The sequence below is a fragment of the Choloepus didactylus genome, chromosome 15, assembly GCF_015220235.1.
Source record: "Choloepus didactylus isolate mChoDid1 chromosome 15, mChoDid1.pri, whole genome shotgun sequence".
Lineage (NCBI taxonomy): Eukaryota > Metazoa > Chordata > Mammalia > Pilosa > Megalonychidae > Choloepus > Choloepus didactylus.
Genome location: NC_051321.1, coordinates 56015795 through 56033819, shown reverse-complemented (window position 1 = coordinate 56033819; position 18025 = coordinate 56015795). Strand labels below are relative to the sequence as shown.

Genomic DNA, 18025 nt, shown 5'->3' with positions numbered 1-18025 from the left:
TTGTGTACACAGAGGTAACTGAGTTGAGAGCCTGCAGACCTGCCATGAAGCCTAATGTTAAAGAGCAAGGTGATGATACTTTAGCAAAGACTGTGGGGTGCACTTTCTAGACCAGAGCTATTTAGAGTACAAAAGAGATGAGACCCAGTCAGTCAGAGAGGACAACCATGACCTGACCAAACCGAAAAAAACATAGATCATGACGCTAGCCATCAAGTTCAAATGCAAGACCAGAAGCAACCAGACATATGAGGATGTCACCTCAGAATCCAGAGGAGGCAGAAGATAACATTCAAATCCAAGGACCCTATGTCGCAACACTTCAAAGTAATGGAAGCCCCTCCCCTAATAATCTCAAATACCATCTATAATAGGATCTAGGGATAAATGTGGAAATCTGAGAAATTGAAGATATTACCTAAAGAAATGGAATTTTACCTAAAGAAATTGATTGAATACTCAATGAACACTGTTACCTGGATTAGAATGAAAAAGCATTATTTGCTGTTTCCCATATGTCAGTGAATAAAATTTAACTAATGTGACCAAATAAGTTGTAGATCAAATGAAAGTTCTGCCTTTTCATACCTAAGGTAAAGTGTAACTGCAATCCCCATACATTTACATTACTTGTTAGCCTGAAGTGTCCACCATTACAGTCAAAATCCTACCCATCATTTCAAGCCCCAACTCAAATGGCACATTCTCCATAAAGATGATTCTCTCCACCAAAAATCTTTTTTATTTTCATGGGTGTTCTCTTAAAAATATAATCATATTATGATTTTCTAAGCTATTAGTGTTCATGAACAATTAGATTGATTTGAAACGACCTTAAATATATACTAATTCAGTCCCATTAGCCAATGCCGAGTCCCTTGACAAGAAGTTGTTTATCTTCTAATAAATAGTCAGTTAAAATCCCCATGAAGTAATCCAAAGTCTTCATTCTGAGCCAAAATCTGCCTCCCTATAAGATCAAAACAAAGGTCGTAATTTTCCCCTCTGTTGGTCATACGCAATAATGATAATCCTTCTTCCTCCTCCTGCCTATATTTATTCAATGCTCTAACTAAAAACTCCCTAGTTTTTTTAAACATTTCTGCTATTGCATTGTTCTGAGTCCTATCATTCTGGATACTCTCTTTGGATAGCTCCAATTTTTCTAAGACTCCATAGGTGAACACACCAGATACAGAAATATAAGAAAATAAAAAGGGAAAATATAGTGGGCTATCGCCATCTTTGTTCAATATGCCAGGCACCTGTAATGTAGCCCAGGAGCACATTAGCTTTTCTGACATTGATAACACTCTGCTCACATATCTTGAGCTTGCAATCACATAAAAACCTATACCTCTTCCCCCAACATTTATTTCCCCTGTGATATTGTAAATTTTAAGCACATATTTTGGTATTTTCACAGTGAAAATACTTTACGATTTGCTGAATTATTTGACTGAACTTCAGTACTTTGAACGTGTTTAATTATATTGCTGCGCCTAGCCTGGGATTTTATCAAAGCCAAAGAAAAAGTCTTTTTGGTAGGCTTGTAAGTGCTGGGGAATCAGAGATCATTCTTACATGGCCCATAGCCTCAGGCACAACCCTGGTTTTTATGGCTAGACTGAAGGCAAACAGTGAATACCAAAACCATGGGTAAATAAAGAAGGATTCTTCCTTTGTTTTCATAATACTATCACAACTTTTTCTAAGCAGTTTTTATAAATGGCAGGGCAAAAGGAAACTCATAATTGACTGAGTTAAAGTGGAAAGCCACTCAAATATTCTAAATTATGTTGTCCTGGCTCAAGTTGAGTAGTGTCTGCACTTATGAGTATCAAACAAGATAATGCTTATGAAAGCACTGTATGAACTATAAGGAACCTTACAAGACTAGAATATTATTATTATTGGACATGAAGAACCACATTAAGAAAGGCTAGCTGGTCAATTTTACAATATACACTTTTGGGAATGTTTTAATAGCTATTTTAAAGTACTGAGAACTTGCATATTTAGAATATCTTTACGGTTCAGTATGTTGGGCTTTTAAAAATTATGCCAGGTTATGTTTGCTTTTGGTTTTATCTCAATGGTAGATTTTTTCCAAGCCCATAAACAAACACTAAATATTGGATCCCTCCCTACTATCTGATTTCTGTACTCCTAATTTTAAATCACTAAACACTGACTGGGGTAAATAGAAACCTATGAAGACTTGGCCTGTTACAAATTGAAGCTGTTAAAATTCAGCTTGCTTGATGATTCAATGGCTAGTTCAAACCTTATCTCCTTTAAACTCCCAGTGCTGTTCTCACTTTCAAAAGATGATCTCACCCTATACTTGGGGGAAAAATGAAGGCAGAGTGAAGTTTCTCATTTTGTTCTTTTCTTTAGCTTATGACTTCTTCCCTCACCTGTGCTCTCCATTCAGTGCTCCTGTAATGCAGGATTGAGTTAGCTTCCAACTTATACTCCCTCTCACCCAGCCTCCCCCACCTCCAGCTTCTTTCTCTCTGGCTTTAAACATTGTCAAATTTCCTTGATCTTAAAAATTATCTTACGTAAACCAAACAGCTACTATCCAATTTCTTTATTTTCTAATAAATGTAGATGGCCTACTGTACATTGATATATAAGTGTTATTACTTCATTGTATCCTTTTAAAAAAATTCTCCTACAATTTATCACCCATCTCCACTATTCTAATCCTTACTCTGAAATGTCACCTTTGGATTTGGTAAAATTTTCATATTACCAAAATATATAAAGACCTTTATCATCTGCATCCTCTTTGGTATTTCAGCAGTTTTATTTCCCATGAAATTCTGTAACCCTGAATTCTACTGGATCTCTTCCTATGTGTGCTTAGTGTTTATCTCCTCTATCTTTTATGCTGCCCTCTTGAGGGTAGGTGTTCTTTAAAGTTCAGCCTCTGACATTATGTTCTTCCCTGCATAAAGTCATTTCCCCTGAGAATTCATGCATTCCCATAAATTCTCATTTCTTCATAATGCGTTACTTCTCACCTTTGTCATCAAACTCCTCTCCCAAGTTCTCAACACTAACCAAAAGCCACTGCCCTAATTCAAACCAATAAACATTTTCTAATTAATCATAATCATTTCGAATTAATCAATCCCTCCCCAGAACTGGTTCCCTTTTCTAACTTCCCCCATTATGGTCAATGGCATCAGTATCCTCTTAGCCACCCAGTATCACCCCACTTTCTGATTTTCACTTTTCCTTTTTAAATGAAACTATCCTTAAAACAATTGAAATTCTTGTGCATTGAAGGGAATTATCAAGAAACTGAAAAAATAAACTGCAGAATGTGAGAAAACAATTTCAAACCATATATTAAATAAGGGTTTAATACACAGAATATATAAAGAACTTGTTCAGTGCAACAACAAAAAAGACAAACAACCCAATTAAAACATGGACGATGGACTGGAATAGATATTTAACCAAAGAAGATATACAGATGGCCAACAAACACACAAAAAGATGTTCAACATCATTAGCCATTAGGGAAATGCAAATTAAAACTAAAATGAGATACCATGTCATACCCACAACAATGGCTATTATTTAAAAAACAGAAAATAAGTTTTGGAGAGGATATGGAGAAATTGGAACTCTAGCTTATTGCTGGTGGGGAAGTAAAATGGTACAGCCACTGTGGAAAGCAATATGGTGGTTACTTAAAAAAGTAAATACAGAATTACCATTTGATCTGGCAATTCCACTTCCAGGTATATACCTACAGAGCATGAAAACAGTCTTGCCAACAGATACTTGTACACCAATATTCACAGCAGCCCTCTTCACTGTGGTGGCTTGGAGCTATGTATCACAGGAAAACATTTTTAAACTTAATCCATTCCTGTGGGTTTGAATAGGACCTTTTGATGAGGTTACTACAGTTAAGATGTGGCTCAAATGAATCAGGATTAATCCCACTATTGAAGGCCTTATAGGAGGCCAGAGAGAGAAAGTCAGAGGGAGTAGTCAGAAGCTGAAAGTCAACAGAACCTAGAAGAGAAGGGAGAAACCAGGAGAGACCATCATGTGCATTGCCATGCGACACAAAAGCCAAGGATTAAGGATCACCAGTGGCCAGCCCCAGAATGCTACAATCTTCTGGGAGAAAGCATCTCCTTAATGACACCTTGATTTTGGACCTCTAGTCTTAAAACGGTGAACCAATAAATTCCTATTGTTTAATCCAACCCAATGCATGGTATTTGATTTAGCAGCCAGGAAACTAAAACATTTGCAATAGCCAAAAGGTAGAAACAACCCAAGTGTCCACCAACAAATGAATGGATAAAATATTTCACATAAAACAATAATATTCTATTATTCTGTAAGAAAAAATGAAGTTATGATATGAGCTGCAACATGAAAACATTATGCTCAGTGGAATAAGCAAGGCACATGAGGGCAAAAATTGTATGATACTACTTATAAGAGATGACTAGTAATAGCAAATTTGCAGTGCTAGAAAGCAGATTAGACATTCGGGGGGATGTGGGGAGGGGCAAAGAGGAATGTTTGTAAGATTTTTTTTTAATGAAAAAAATTGCAATTCTGCAATATTTCTTGGACACATGACTCTTCTTTTCTGAATTTTAGAACCACCACCCGCATTTAGGTCCTCATCATTTTGATCAGATTATTGAAATTGCCTTTATAGTCTACCTGCCTCCCTTCTATAATCTTGCTGCTACTAACATCAATCCACTAAAGCACTTTGTTAATCAGAACTTCCTCAATACATTTCAATGGCTACCTATTTTTGTTCTGTAGTTAATGGGGAGCTACTGATTTTCAGGTAGTTATGTGACAACTGAAAATGTGTTATAAGAAGATCAATCTGCCAATGTTTCATCGGATGAAAGGAATGGAGGAAGACAGGATTTTAGGAGATTATTCCAGTCCAGGCAAGAAATATCAAGGCATTATAGACCAGACAGTAGATTGGGGATAGAAAGGAAGCAATGGATTTGAGAGAGTGATGTTATATTGCAGTGTTTCCAACACTTTTAAAAAAAAAAATCACAAAAGGAGATTTTCTTCAATATTTTGATATTTAAAATATAACATGTTCATTCTCATAATACTGATGGTTATATACCACAAATATTATCATACTGTTGTACTAAAGTACAGCCTCATTTGGCATATAAAGCAAGTAAAAAGTATCATATACCTTTTTTTCCTGTGTTTACTACCCAATAGTTATTTTCCAATGATAAACATGTAGACTGTCCCTAAGAACTAAAGCAACATCTAGCCTTTACTACATTATCTATGAATAAACAAATCTCAACTAAAAATTGACTCTCAGAATAGATAACCAGACAGCTTGCCTGTCTTGGAATATTCTCTACTGTTACCAGTCAAAATTTAAAAACCATGGCTTCTATAATGATGAACATATTTTAGTTTCCCCAAACTTTTTAAGGTGAAAGAATGCCTATAGGATCTCTAAAAAGCCCTTTCATTTTTCAGAATGCCCAACTCCTTCTCAGATTGTACTATATCATCAGTAATGTTATATAGATCATATCTGCCATACACTAATTAGTGTGATAATAAACCCTAATTTAACAACCACATTTTGACTTGAAACTTCCACTGTAATGTTTGTGTAAATCCAGTAGTAGTCCACACTACATTCAAATGGAGTTTTAACTTTCCTAACTCTATCCAAACTAGGCCTGTTCCAAGATACATAATTAGAAAAATTTCAGGGTAGGCAGAGGTTTATTAAAGGATTAGTCAATAATATCCAATGAATGCTGATCCGGTGCTATGCACATATGTGTATGAATGTATATTTTTATGTGTATGCATTAAGTCAGCTCTGTCTTTACCAGCACCCCCCCCCCAATTATTACTATTAGTCTAAAATGCAGATACATGGAGTTGCTTCCGATTAATTGTTCTTATTAAGAGAAGACAACATCATAAAGATAAGCCCCGTTGCCAAGCCCAAAGGCTAGAAAGTAACAATAGTGAGGGCCCTGAGACAGACAGAAATCATCTATTTCTAAAAAGGGTCTCCATCATTAGGAGACATAGATGAAACTATTTATTATTCCATTCTGTGTTCATATTCACTGTATAATATTCATAAAAGTGTCATATGCTTTCAAGTATTACAATTGCTTTTCTAATGTTTGAAACTTCTTCACAATAACCAAGCCAAGTTGTATGTGAATACCTCTAGTAACTGCAAAACTACTTTGTCTGAAGGTAGCCTGTTCTACCTTCAGAGAGCTCTAGTGGTCAACATTATATGAAACGAAAAACTTCCTCCTCCTGTCAATTTCTTGTCTACTGGTCTTGGAGATACAGAGAAAAGTTCATTCTTCAATACATGACATGCCTATATATGGTAAAAACATCTATCATACTTTTCTGATTCTTCCCCTCTCCATTAAATCTTTCCAAATCCTGCAGCTCTGCTTCAAAAAATATTTTTTTTTTGAATTCTTTTGCCATCTTATTTTCCCCTGAATATGTTCTAAAATTACACATTTCCCTCTTAAAATATAATTCCAGAATGAAACACAATGCAACAGGGGTGATCTGATAACAATAGACCAATTTTATAGCCCAGATGGCTATAAAACTTGATTACAAATAAGTACTTCTAAATTAATTACCAGTTCATTCATGTTCAAAAGTGTTCTTTGATTGTTACTTGACAGTCATATGGCTATTCATAATCGTAAAGTCCTTCATAATAACTTTCATTTTTTATTCATCACAACAACCTTCTTCAAGTTCTGTGTTTCTAAGCTGAAAGAAATGCCTACAGGTCCCTTTTTTTTTTACAATTCATGGATGATATTAACACTAACTATGCTTAAAATATCACAAATGAAAATAACTACCACAGTGTAGCTGCATTTTATGTAGTCTCTTGGTTACTCTAGGTTTCCTAAGACATTTAAATCAGGCTATGTTGTGAAGCTTGATAATAAGATTTTCTATTCATGATAAGTGTCATATAACCACAAAGTATCTGTGGATTCACACATTTTGTGGGACAGATCATGGGCTAATCTTCCATAGCGTGGAAAGTTGTTGACAGCCCATGAAATGCAAAAAGAAGCCTTATTTCAGATATTCACAGAGTAAACCTGACAGCCTCATAAGGATTTAGTTGACACTGCAGTAGTGATAAAAGAGATTTCTTTGGTCTCTCATGTGATACTACTCTTATTACAGCACAGTTTTACATTGCTTTTGCTTTTCCTCCACAAAAGAAAAAATGCAGCTAAAACAGTGATTTGACTGTTTAAGATATCTCAAATGGAAGAATTAAGGGCCCTTAATCAAACATAGCCAAAGAGCAACTAAGCCTATACAGACAGTATTTAGACATTAAGCCTACAGAAAAGGTCCTAATACTTCAAGGAACCAGACTGATACAAATATGAAGATAAATTCTAAGCTATCACCTGGCAAAATTGAGCTTTAGAGACAGTCAGGCACATTTAGTGCATTCTGCATTCTAACCCATATTATTTCAATGACTTACAGTCATGCATCAATCTGTCTTTCTAGATCTTTTTTTCACTTATATCATAATAGCCAAATACCCCTGTGTATATTAGAGAGGTGACAGGAGGAAAGAACAAAACAAAACAGAAATGACCTCAACAGGATCATTATAGGCCCTCAGTAGGCAACTCCTCTGTTTCTCTATTAAGGATGTCTTTATTTATGTGACCCCAAGCAAACATTTACTTCAGGAAACTTATCAATTAAATCAAACCAATTTGTCTGGTAACATAAATAAATCAAATGTATAATTTCATTGATACTTTTTAAATACTAATTTGAATGTCTTATTGAAACAGTGCTAAAGTTTCTTAAAAAACAGCTCATAATGACTTTGTCCCATGTCTCTATAAGGGGCTGCCAAACAACAGCAGTAGAAATAGTACAAATGACACTTGCCCATCTTACTGTCTTGTGGAAGAGCAGCAAATTCCATATATGCAAGACCTATGTTGTTTTTTTTTTTGCTACCCTATATGTAGACGTGAGATATACTGTTTCTGTTTCAAAGCTCCTATCTTTTCATATTCTTTCCCATTTCTAAGGTTTCAATGTCTCTGTCAAGATAATGGCCCCCAAATGACTTGAAAGGGTACACTTGTGGAATTGTTTATACATTTGAATCAAAAGATAATTTAAAGCTTTCAATTTCACCCTTCACCAAATTAATCTGGTTTTTTTTCCCCTCAACTCCACAGACTAAAAAGAATATAGGGGGAGGAGGAACCTAAGATGGCGACTAGGTGAGACAGAGAAAAAAACACCTCCGTGGAAAACACTAGATAAAAAACCAGGAAGGACCCAGAACACCACTTCCAAAGTAGCACCAGCCAGACAAGTCCTGCTAAAGCCACAGGGAACGTGCGTTTGGTGAAATCAGGAGTCTGCATTCTGAAACGAGTGAGTGAGTAGGCTGATCCATCGGCCATGCTGCAGTGGGGGGAGACGCTGGGCTGGCGATTTTGTTGTTGTTGTTGTTGTTGTTTTAAAAAAGAGAGAAGCCCAGGAACAGCTGCAGATAAGACAGGAGCGGTCTGGACTAACGCCTTGGTGTCTGGGGTGGAGGATACCCCTTCCCACACCCACTGCAGATTGTCTCGGGTCCAGGGAAACAAAGGGGAGAAACCCAGCCTCACGGCCATCACCCCAGTGGGCAGGGCTGCTCCTGCCTGGGGCCCAGCACGCAGCGCAGAGCCGAGCCAAGAGGCCCAGCCTCACAGCCATCACCCCAGCAGGCAGGGCTGCTCCTGCCCGGGGCCGAGCGCACAGCACAGAGCCCAGCAGAGAGGCCCAGCCTCGCAGCCGTCACCCCAGTGGGCAGGGCTGCTCCTCCCCAGGGCTGAGCACAGCACCAAGCCGAGCTGAGAAGCCCAGTCTCGCAGCTGTCTCCCCGGCAGGCGGAGCTGCTCCTGTCCAGGGCCGAACACACAGCACAGAACCGAGACAAGAAACCCAGCCTGACAGGGAGTCTTTCCCGCAGCACCGCTCACACGACACAATATCGGCCGTGGACAGTGGCCCTGAATACACCCACGGCTGATTGTCCTGGAGCTGGGAGAGCGGAGCTGTGCAGAAAGGGGGAAAGTAACGCATCCCATTCAACCATCTTTGAAGTGGGCTGGGAACGCCCCTACACAGCCCGGTGGCCCAGGGCTTCCCTGGAGGCCAGCGCTCACTTGTGACGTGGCACACCCCCCCCCCCCCAACAGAGGTCCTGGAAAAGCACAGCAGGGAGGGGGGAACTGCTTGGAAATCCCAGGGAACCTATGCCAATACCAAGGACTTTTGTGTCAGCGGCAGAGAACAGCCTTAATTCTCTGGGAACACCTGGGAGGTTTGATTGTTAAACCTGCCCTTCCTCCTTAATCATTCAGGCACACGCCCCTCATTGAGGGCAGACAGCACCAACAACACACCCAAATTAAGTGCACCAACTGGACCCCAAAAGAATCAGACCCCCACATAACACAAAGTTGGGGAGAACTGACTTGAGGGGAATAAGTGACTCACGGACACCATCTGCTGGTCAGTTAGAGAAAGTGTATGTCACCAAACTGCAATTCTAACAAATTAAAGATCAAGTTAAGCAAATGCCAAGAGGCCAAAAACAACAGAAAATATTCAAGCATATGTAAAACCAGACGACATGGAGAACCCGAACCCAAACACTCAGATCAAAAGATCTGAAGACACACAGGTCCTGGCAGAATTAATCAAAGAACTACAGACAGGCAAAGAGAGCATGGCATGGGATATAAAAGACTTGAAGAAGAGCATGGCACAGAATATGAAAGACATAAAGAAGACCCTAAAAGAGCATAAAGAAGATATTGCAAGAGTAAATAAAAAAATAGAAGATCTTATGGAAATTAAAGAAACTGTAGGCCAAATTAAAAAGACTCTGGATACTCATAATACAAGATTGGAGGAAGATGAACAACAACTTAACCTCCTCGAGGAGCACAGAACAGAAAATGAAAGAACAAAAGAAAGAATGGGGAAAAAATTGAAAAAAATCGAAATGGATCTCAGGGATACGATAGATAAAATAAAACGTCCAAATTTAAGAGTCATTGGTGTCCCAGAAGGGGAAGAGAAGGATAAAGGTCTAGAAAGAGTATTCAAGGAAATTGTTGGGGAAGACTTCCCAAACCTTCTACACAATATAAATACACAAAGCATAAATGCCCAGCGAACTCCAAATAGAATAAATTCAAACAAACCCACTCCAAGACATATTCTGATCAGACTGTCAAATAAGGAAGAGAAGGAGCAAGTTCTGAACGCAGCAAGAGAAAAGCAATTCACCACATACAAACGAAACAACATAAGACTAAGTAATGACTACTCAGCGGCCACCATGGAGGTGAGAAGGCAGTGGCATGACATTTAAAATTCTGAGAGAGGAAAATTTCCAGCCAAGAATACTTTATCCGGCAAAACTCTCCTTCAAATTTGAGGGAGAGCTTAAATTTTTCACAGACAAACAAATGCTGAGAGAGTTTGCTAATAAAAGACCTGCCCTTCTTCAAATACTAAAGGGAGCCCTACTGACAGAGAAACAAAGAAATGAAAGAGAGATATAGAGACTTTTAACAGACATATATAGAATATTACATCCCAGGTCACTGGGACACACGTTCTTCACTAGTGATCACGGATCTTTCTCCAGAATGGACTGTATGTGGGGACATAAAAACAAGCCTCAATAAAATAAAAAATATAAAAATGAATTTGTTCAAAGAACATTCTCTGCCCACAATGGAATACAAATAGAAGTCAATAACCATCAGAGACTTGGAGAATTCACAAACACCTAAAAGATAAAAATGAGGGGGAGATGAAAACATTCCCAGACAATAAAAAGCTGAGGAACTTCATCACCAGTAGATCAGTCCTAAGCAGGCTGAAAGGAAGGGACACTAAACAATTGACTGAAACCACATGAAGAAATAAAGATTTCCAGTAAAGATCACATGGTACATATAAAGACCAATACTACTGTATGGTTGATTTATAACTCCACTATTTACTTCCTACAGGATCTAAAATACATAAACTGTAATGATAAATCGGTGGTTTTGGACTCAATGTAAAATATGTAATTCTTGACAAGAACTACATAAAGGTGGGGGAATAGAGGAGTATAGGAACACAGTTTACATGTCCTATTAAAGTTAAGTTGGTTTCAAAGAAAAACAAGATTGTTATAGATTTAAGAGGTTAAATTTAAGCCCCATGGTAAACACAAGGAAAGTATCAAAGAATATGACCAAAGAGATGAAAAGTAGAGTAGGGGTTCCAAGAAGTGGGGGAAGGGGCAATGGGGAGTTAAGAAATGAGAGTAGGGGTTTTGGTTTGGGGTGAAGGGAAACTTCTAGAAATGGATGGTCGGAAGGTGACAGCATTGCAACATTCTAAATGTGATTAATCCCACTAAGGGAATGCTAGGGAGGGGTGGAATAGGAAGATTTAGGCTATATATATCCTTTCAAAATTGAAAAAAAAAAAAAAAAAAAGACAGTCTAAATAGACAACAATTAAATGCCAAGGATGATCCTGGATGGGATCTGAGGCCAGAGGAGAGGAGGCTCAAAGGGACACAGCTGGGACACAATGGAAAAAAAAAAAAAAAAAAAAAAAGAAATATAGAATGTAAGCTTTATATCAATGTTGAATTTCTTGAACTTCTTAGCTGCATTTAATGAGATTGCATAAAATAATGTTCTTGTCCATGGGAAAAGTATATGTGAATTATATTGCCTGTTCAAATATATGTGCAGCTTGCTCCCATATGTTCAGAAGATAGAGCAATAGATGATGGGTGTTAGGGAGGGAGGGAGGGAAAGAAAGAGTGGTGTGACAGGATCTTAAAGGTGATGGATCAGGGTATCAGGGGAGGGGGGTCAGGGTATGATGGAGTTCTATGTAGGGGGTTTGTACTGTTTTTACAACTGTTCCTGTAAGATTGAACTTATTTCAAAATAAAATTTATTATTAATTAAAAAAAAAAGAATATAGGGGCAGGGAGAAGTTTTTAACATCATTGGCTTTAATACTGTAATCAACCAATGTAAACACCATTGGTTTGATTAATTCAATTTCACAAAGACTTTTTGTGCTTCCTGTTTGTAAGGCACTGAGTGCTAGGGCACAGAGAAGTATAAGACTGTTCTGAGAGTGAATTTACCCATGAAAAGATAACAGTCTACTGACAGTGAGGGGACATCAACCTCACACAAATAACCTTCATTTCATGATATGGTACACATTACAAACTTTTTTGGTCAGAAATAAAGTCATTGACAGTTTTGTGGAATGTCAGTGTATAGACTAAAAAATATAAAATATTTTATCCTAGAAGTTCAATCTTCTCCTTCATTTTCTGTGTTGTTGGTTTGTTTTCCACTGACCTATACTTAGCATTCTGTATAACAAGTATTTAGAGGAGAAGGGTGACTGGAGAAGGAGTAGAGAGATGAACAAATATTAAAATTTTATCAATTTTATCATCTGTAAATATTGCTGTTTCACCTTTTTAAAACAGAGTAGAACTTAGAATAAGGCAAAAGGTGGAAAATGCTATAGAAGAGGAAGAAATCATGTGCCATGCAAGCACAAAAAGAGGAATAAATTAATTTCAGCCAGGAGAAATCTATGTGAATAAAACACTTATCCTAAGTGCTATAAATACAATAAACTAAAGTGCCATCAGGTTGCTCTACACTGTCCTCAAGTGTCCAGGCTGTATATTGTACTCAAAGAACTGCTGAGTCAACCATTTTAACCTATAGTGGGATCCACAAAAGCATTTATTTTACCCTAAAAACATTTTTTTTTAAATTTTCTGTTGATGTTATCAGAGAAAGATAGTTTGATTAAATGGCCCAATATCAACATACTCAATAGGCTCTTTTAATGCGCAGGAAGGATAAGTACTTAATGTATAGTGAGCATTTAACAGTAATGAATATGACACCAGTTATAGAGCCAACTTTAATTTCATTTAATGTAATGAAATCACATGTGTATACTATAAAATACCTCATTATTATTATAAAGCCAATATTGTGAGTCTTCTTTATTATTTTACCTAAATATAAGAATCACTTATTTTTAAAAATTCTGGGCTTATAAACATAGATTCAACTCTGATTTGAGTGATTATCTAGCATATAATAAATTTTGATTTTTAAGTAAAATTATCTGATATTGCTTCCTTACAATATATTCCAGGACTGCTGTTTTGAAAATGTCTGATGCTATGTGTCTCCTAAAAATATAAGAATTATTTTTCTATTAATTAAAACCATAGCAATTACCATGCTTATAATGTCAATAAGTCTCTTCTCTCCCCGTATTGTCAAACGAAACATGGAAAAACAAACTGGACCTGTTTTATATATGCTGTAAACAGGATATATAATCCTTACAAAATATACAAAATATAAAACAGTCTTTGTATCTCAGCCTACTACGTTACGGAATTGTCTTTTCATCTTTTATACCAATTCATATACCATTACAAGGACTATTCATTCTTCTCTTTACACAGTATGACTTCTGAGCTTTTCCTAGGTACACATCACTAAAAGATAAATCACACTTTCTCTTTGATAACAGGATGAAGTTACAGTTATTAAAAGATAAAAATATAAGTAAATATTTCTAATACATTTATGATTTTTTTCTAGTTAAAAGATAAAAAAAGGATACTTACTAAGCACATGCATGTCTAGTCCATCTCATGTTGATTATAATTTCAAGGATATTAGAACTGTAAGTGACAAAGAAATCACCAGTTTTCATAAGATCTTTATTACATATCATTCTATATAGTTTAATACACATGGCATTCAAAGCTAAAATGGGAGGTCCTTTCCTTTACCCTGAGCTTGGACCACTGATGCCTATATTCAGACTCTGTCTACACACTTCCTAAACCATACCCTATATGACACACAACTCCTTGAGAAATAAAGCAATATCTTAAATAATGACAATATGGAAACTTTGAGAGTTAAACAATTCATTTTTAAGAACTGAGTTCAATGGAAATGGTTCAGAACTCATAATAATGGCAGATAAAATTTATTGAGAATTTATAGGCAGTGATCTAAGCACTTTACATGGATCAAGTCATTCAAAACAACCCTACAAAGTAAATATTATTTTTATCCCCATGTTACAAATAAACAAAACAAGCACAGAGAGGGTAAATAAATTGCTCCAGCTTATGTGCTTGAGTTTGAACTGAGGCAGTTTGGCTTCAGCATATTATTTACCTTTACATTTAACAAAAAGAAAAAAATATATATATATACATACACACACACAGAGAGAAAGGGAACACATATGTTTATGTGCTCAAATCCAGTGTTTTTATTTTCTTAAGAAAGAAATACTGGGTCTAGTTTCACAACTTACTACTGTAGTTAAAATATTCACAGAGGAAGAAAAATCACTTCATACTTTCCTTACCCACTGGGGAAAGAAAAACAATAGTCATTTTCAACTCTTTCCAGTTTGATATAGTTTCTTGAATTATGGCCTATTGGTAATTTTTATTTATTTACTTTTTTTTTTTTTTTTTACGGTGAAAGGGTTTGGAGACTAGTGACTTGGAGCTAGGAGAATGGCTAAAAAGTTAGACAGATTCACATTTCCTCCATCCTCAGCTTAATCAGCTGCAGAGTTTCATGAAACATTTTGCTTCTATTTTAAACAGAATAGATTTTTATTTCCTTTTTTATGAAACAAACACACACTTATGCCCAAATCCTTTGAGTGAGCTATGATTCTAGGTCCACCAAAGCTATAGCTTCAACTATAATGACAAAAATTTCGAAGATTTTGCAGTTTGATGCAGCCTCTGGGGTTATCTACAGCAAATTTGCTGAAAATACAAAATGAATGAGTATTTAAATACACTTAAAAATAGCAAATTGTAATCTTGAGACTCTGAAGTAATTTCTCTGATGATGTTTACTTAATTACTATTCATACTGTACCTGCTCAAGAAATGATGAGCCATCTATCTTTAGAACTATCCATTTTAGGCTATTTGCACACATAGAAGTTAACCAAGAAAAAGAAACAAAACAGCAACCTGATCATTATGCCTATATTATTTTCTCCAATGCAAAGTAGAAATGAAACTTGATGACATAATCACTTGTTATTTTATCTACATAGGAAAAGCATTAGACTGATAGTTTTGAGATGCTGGTAAACTCACTCTACAAAGGCCTGATTTGTAATGTTCGCCAGTTTTTGTGGTATAAATATTCCCACCATGGTTGATTTCAAGCTACCAATGGTTTAACAACTGCTTCACAAAATTCCTGAAAATTTAGTTATCAACTCACCAGATACACAACCAGATACATGATTCTGACTTATTTACTTAGTCCCAATGATGATGACTGCAGTAGACTGATTGCATTAATGGACCCAATTCTTTACCCTTCATGTATCTATACCCTTTGCCATGTAACCTCATAGTGCCACCCCACTCCGATTCTGGACCCAGCCAAATGACTTGCTTTGACCAACAGGATGTTAACAGACATAACACAATTAGAAGCTTGAAGGAAAAAAAAACCAAACACTTGCAAATTTCTACTCTTGCTCTTGAACCTCTGCCTTTTCCATGAGAACTTTCCTGGACCAGCAGAGCCAAACTGCCCTAATCATCCCGATGATAACATCCTAAACCAGCTGACAGCCAACTAGTCCCAATACATGTGAGGGTTCCTAGCCAGGACTAGAAAATCTGTCTACCTGACCTACTGCTGAGTGCAGATACATAAGCAAACCAAGCCCAAGTCTCCAAGCCCAGTACAAGGAAGGTGAACCACAAGAACTTGTGAGATAATTTTTTCTGTTGCATTCACTGAGGATTTGTGGTTGTCTGTCATGTAGGATTATCTTGATAATAGATAATTGAAATGATGTTATTTTTTGACAAGCTTCAATCAGGATGATGATAACTTGTAAAAGAGGCAATGTAGTTTGAGAAAAGAGAAGTAACTTTGGATCAGTCAAACCTGGGTTTGAATCTGAGAACTATGATTTATACGTGAATTGCTCTGAGAAATTTATTTAACCTCTCTGTGCCTAAGTTTCTTCATTTACAAATTATGGGTAATTATGCCTGGAGGGTTATTGTGCAAATTAAATATAAGAAAAATGTTTATATATGTGAATATAATAGTGATTAAGAGCACAGATTTGGAATCAGACTCCCTGGCATTGATTCCTAGCACCACCATTTCAATATTTCAAAGCATTGAGAATTATGTATTTGCACTTACAGTATATTTTGTAAGAACTATCTACATTAAATTTTATAAATAAAATAAAGCACCTGGCACACAAGAGTATTCATTAAATGTTAACTAATTTGTAGCAAAACTATTTGTTTACTAAATTAAAATGAACCTGATATTCTGGTAAAATTAGTTATCATGCCAGCAAAGATTATCTGAGAAGGGAACACAGTGGCCAGGCAAGATCCAGTCAATGTTTGTAGAACATTGTAGAAAAATTAATCTCCAGAAAACAGGACCATCAAATCATTATTCTAACAGCTTCCATGAAGAACCTTAATTTCAACTTGGGACACATAAGTATGAATTTGGGGGATGTGTTTAAATTTCTAGCAGGGATAGACATATTCATGCAACATATTCATGCAAGCTAGCTTCTCTGCTAAAGGAGAAACTGAAGGAATTGAGGAATTCCTGTTAATATTCTGGAGAAACTGAAGGAATTGAGGAATTCCTGTTAATATTCTGGATTAGGCATCTGGATAAAGGCTCTTTCTTAGGATGAAAAAAATATTCAGAAAGCAGGTCACAAAAAAGACTGCAGGAAATAAAAGGGAATCAAAACAAAAATCAAGGGTTTAACATGGAGTAGAATCTGCCAAAGAGCAGAAAGAAGAGTAGACATTCCCAACAGTGAAACGTGAATTGTACATTCTGAAGATGACTCAGCATTCCTTGCTTCACAGACCAAGAAGAAGAGTCCAAGGAACGAAAGGTGTTTGGAATCAAGTTACCAACTCTTGGAGGAAGAGAAATACAAGGTAGTATGTAGCTCCTTAATGAAAAGTAGAGGGTGGTGGTAAGCAAATATAGAACTGAAAATGAATTGCCATTTGGAATGTGTGCTTTTTCCCTGCGGTAGCCATCTAAGATACATCAGCAAGCTTGCCAAGATGCATGAAAATTACCAACTGCTCTCCAAGGTGACAGATTTACATAGAAGGAATGAGTAAGCCGGAAGAAACCGGGAACACAGTTTTAGTGACTTGGAGGTTTGGGAAGGAAAAAGAGAAGACTGTGGGGGAGGGGGGAACAGATGGAATTAAATATTAAGTTGAAGGTTGTAACTCTGGCACAAAAAGCAGGAACCTAAAGTGAAAACCTGCCTATTCAGATAGCACTGGTTATATTTTATTTATGGTGGCTTGTTATACTAGAATGATGGATTCCTGGTAAAGCATGTAAGCAATGCGATACCAGGGTGATCATACATGACAAAAGATTTAATCTAATCAAGAAAGATCAAAATTAAGGAAAAAAATATACCATGGAAAAACTACAAAATTAGACATTTTGGAAAATATATAAAAAAATCATATTGGGTATCTAACCTTTCTTAAGAGAAAATAGAAATGAGAATCAGGAACAAAGAATTTCAGCAAATATCACACTGCCTAAAACAAGAGATGCACAGTAACTATTGGTAGATTATACATACAGGGCTATAGGAACCTTTAAAATAATGTCTATTTTTAAAAGCCTGTAGAAAAGTAAAGTTAAAATTTTTAACTAAGAAGGAAACCACCAAATTAGACACCCTAAATGAAATGGACAAATTCCAGGAAACAAAAAAATTACTAAACTGACTCAAGAAGAAATAGAAGATC

At 36.4% G+C, this 18025-nt stretch overlaps 1 protein-coding gene across 3 annotated transcripts in view; it reads right to left on the bottom strand.

Annotated features, from left to right (window-relative positions):
- The window catches only part of PHYHIPL (phytanoyl-CoA 2-hydroxylase interacting protein like), a 449794-nt gene that overhangs the window by 64597 nt on the left and 367172 nt on the right, over positions 1 to 18025 (bottom strand). For 2 of the 3 annotated variants that reach the window (XM_037803807.1, XM_037803808.1), the window contains one exon: positions 13808 to 13864. The exons of the other annotated variant lie outside the window; for it this stretch is intronic. In XM_037803807.1, the coding sequence (XP_037659735.1) occupies positions 13808 to 13820 (13 nt within the window). In that variant the 5' untranslated portion in view covers positions 13821 to 13864. The remainder of the gene's footprint in view (positions 1 to 13807; positions 13865 to 18025) is intronic. 3 annotated transcript variants of the gene reach the window in all.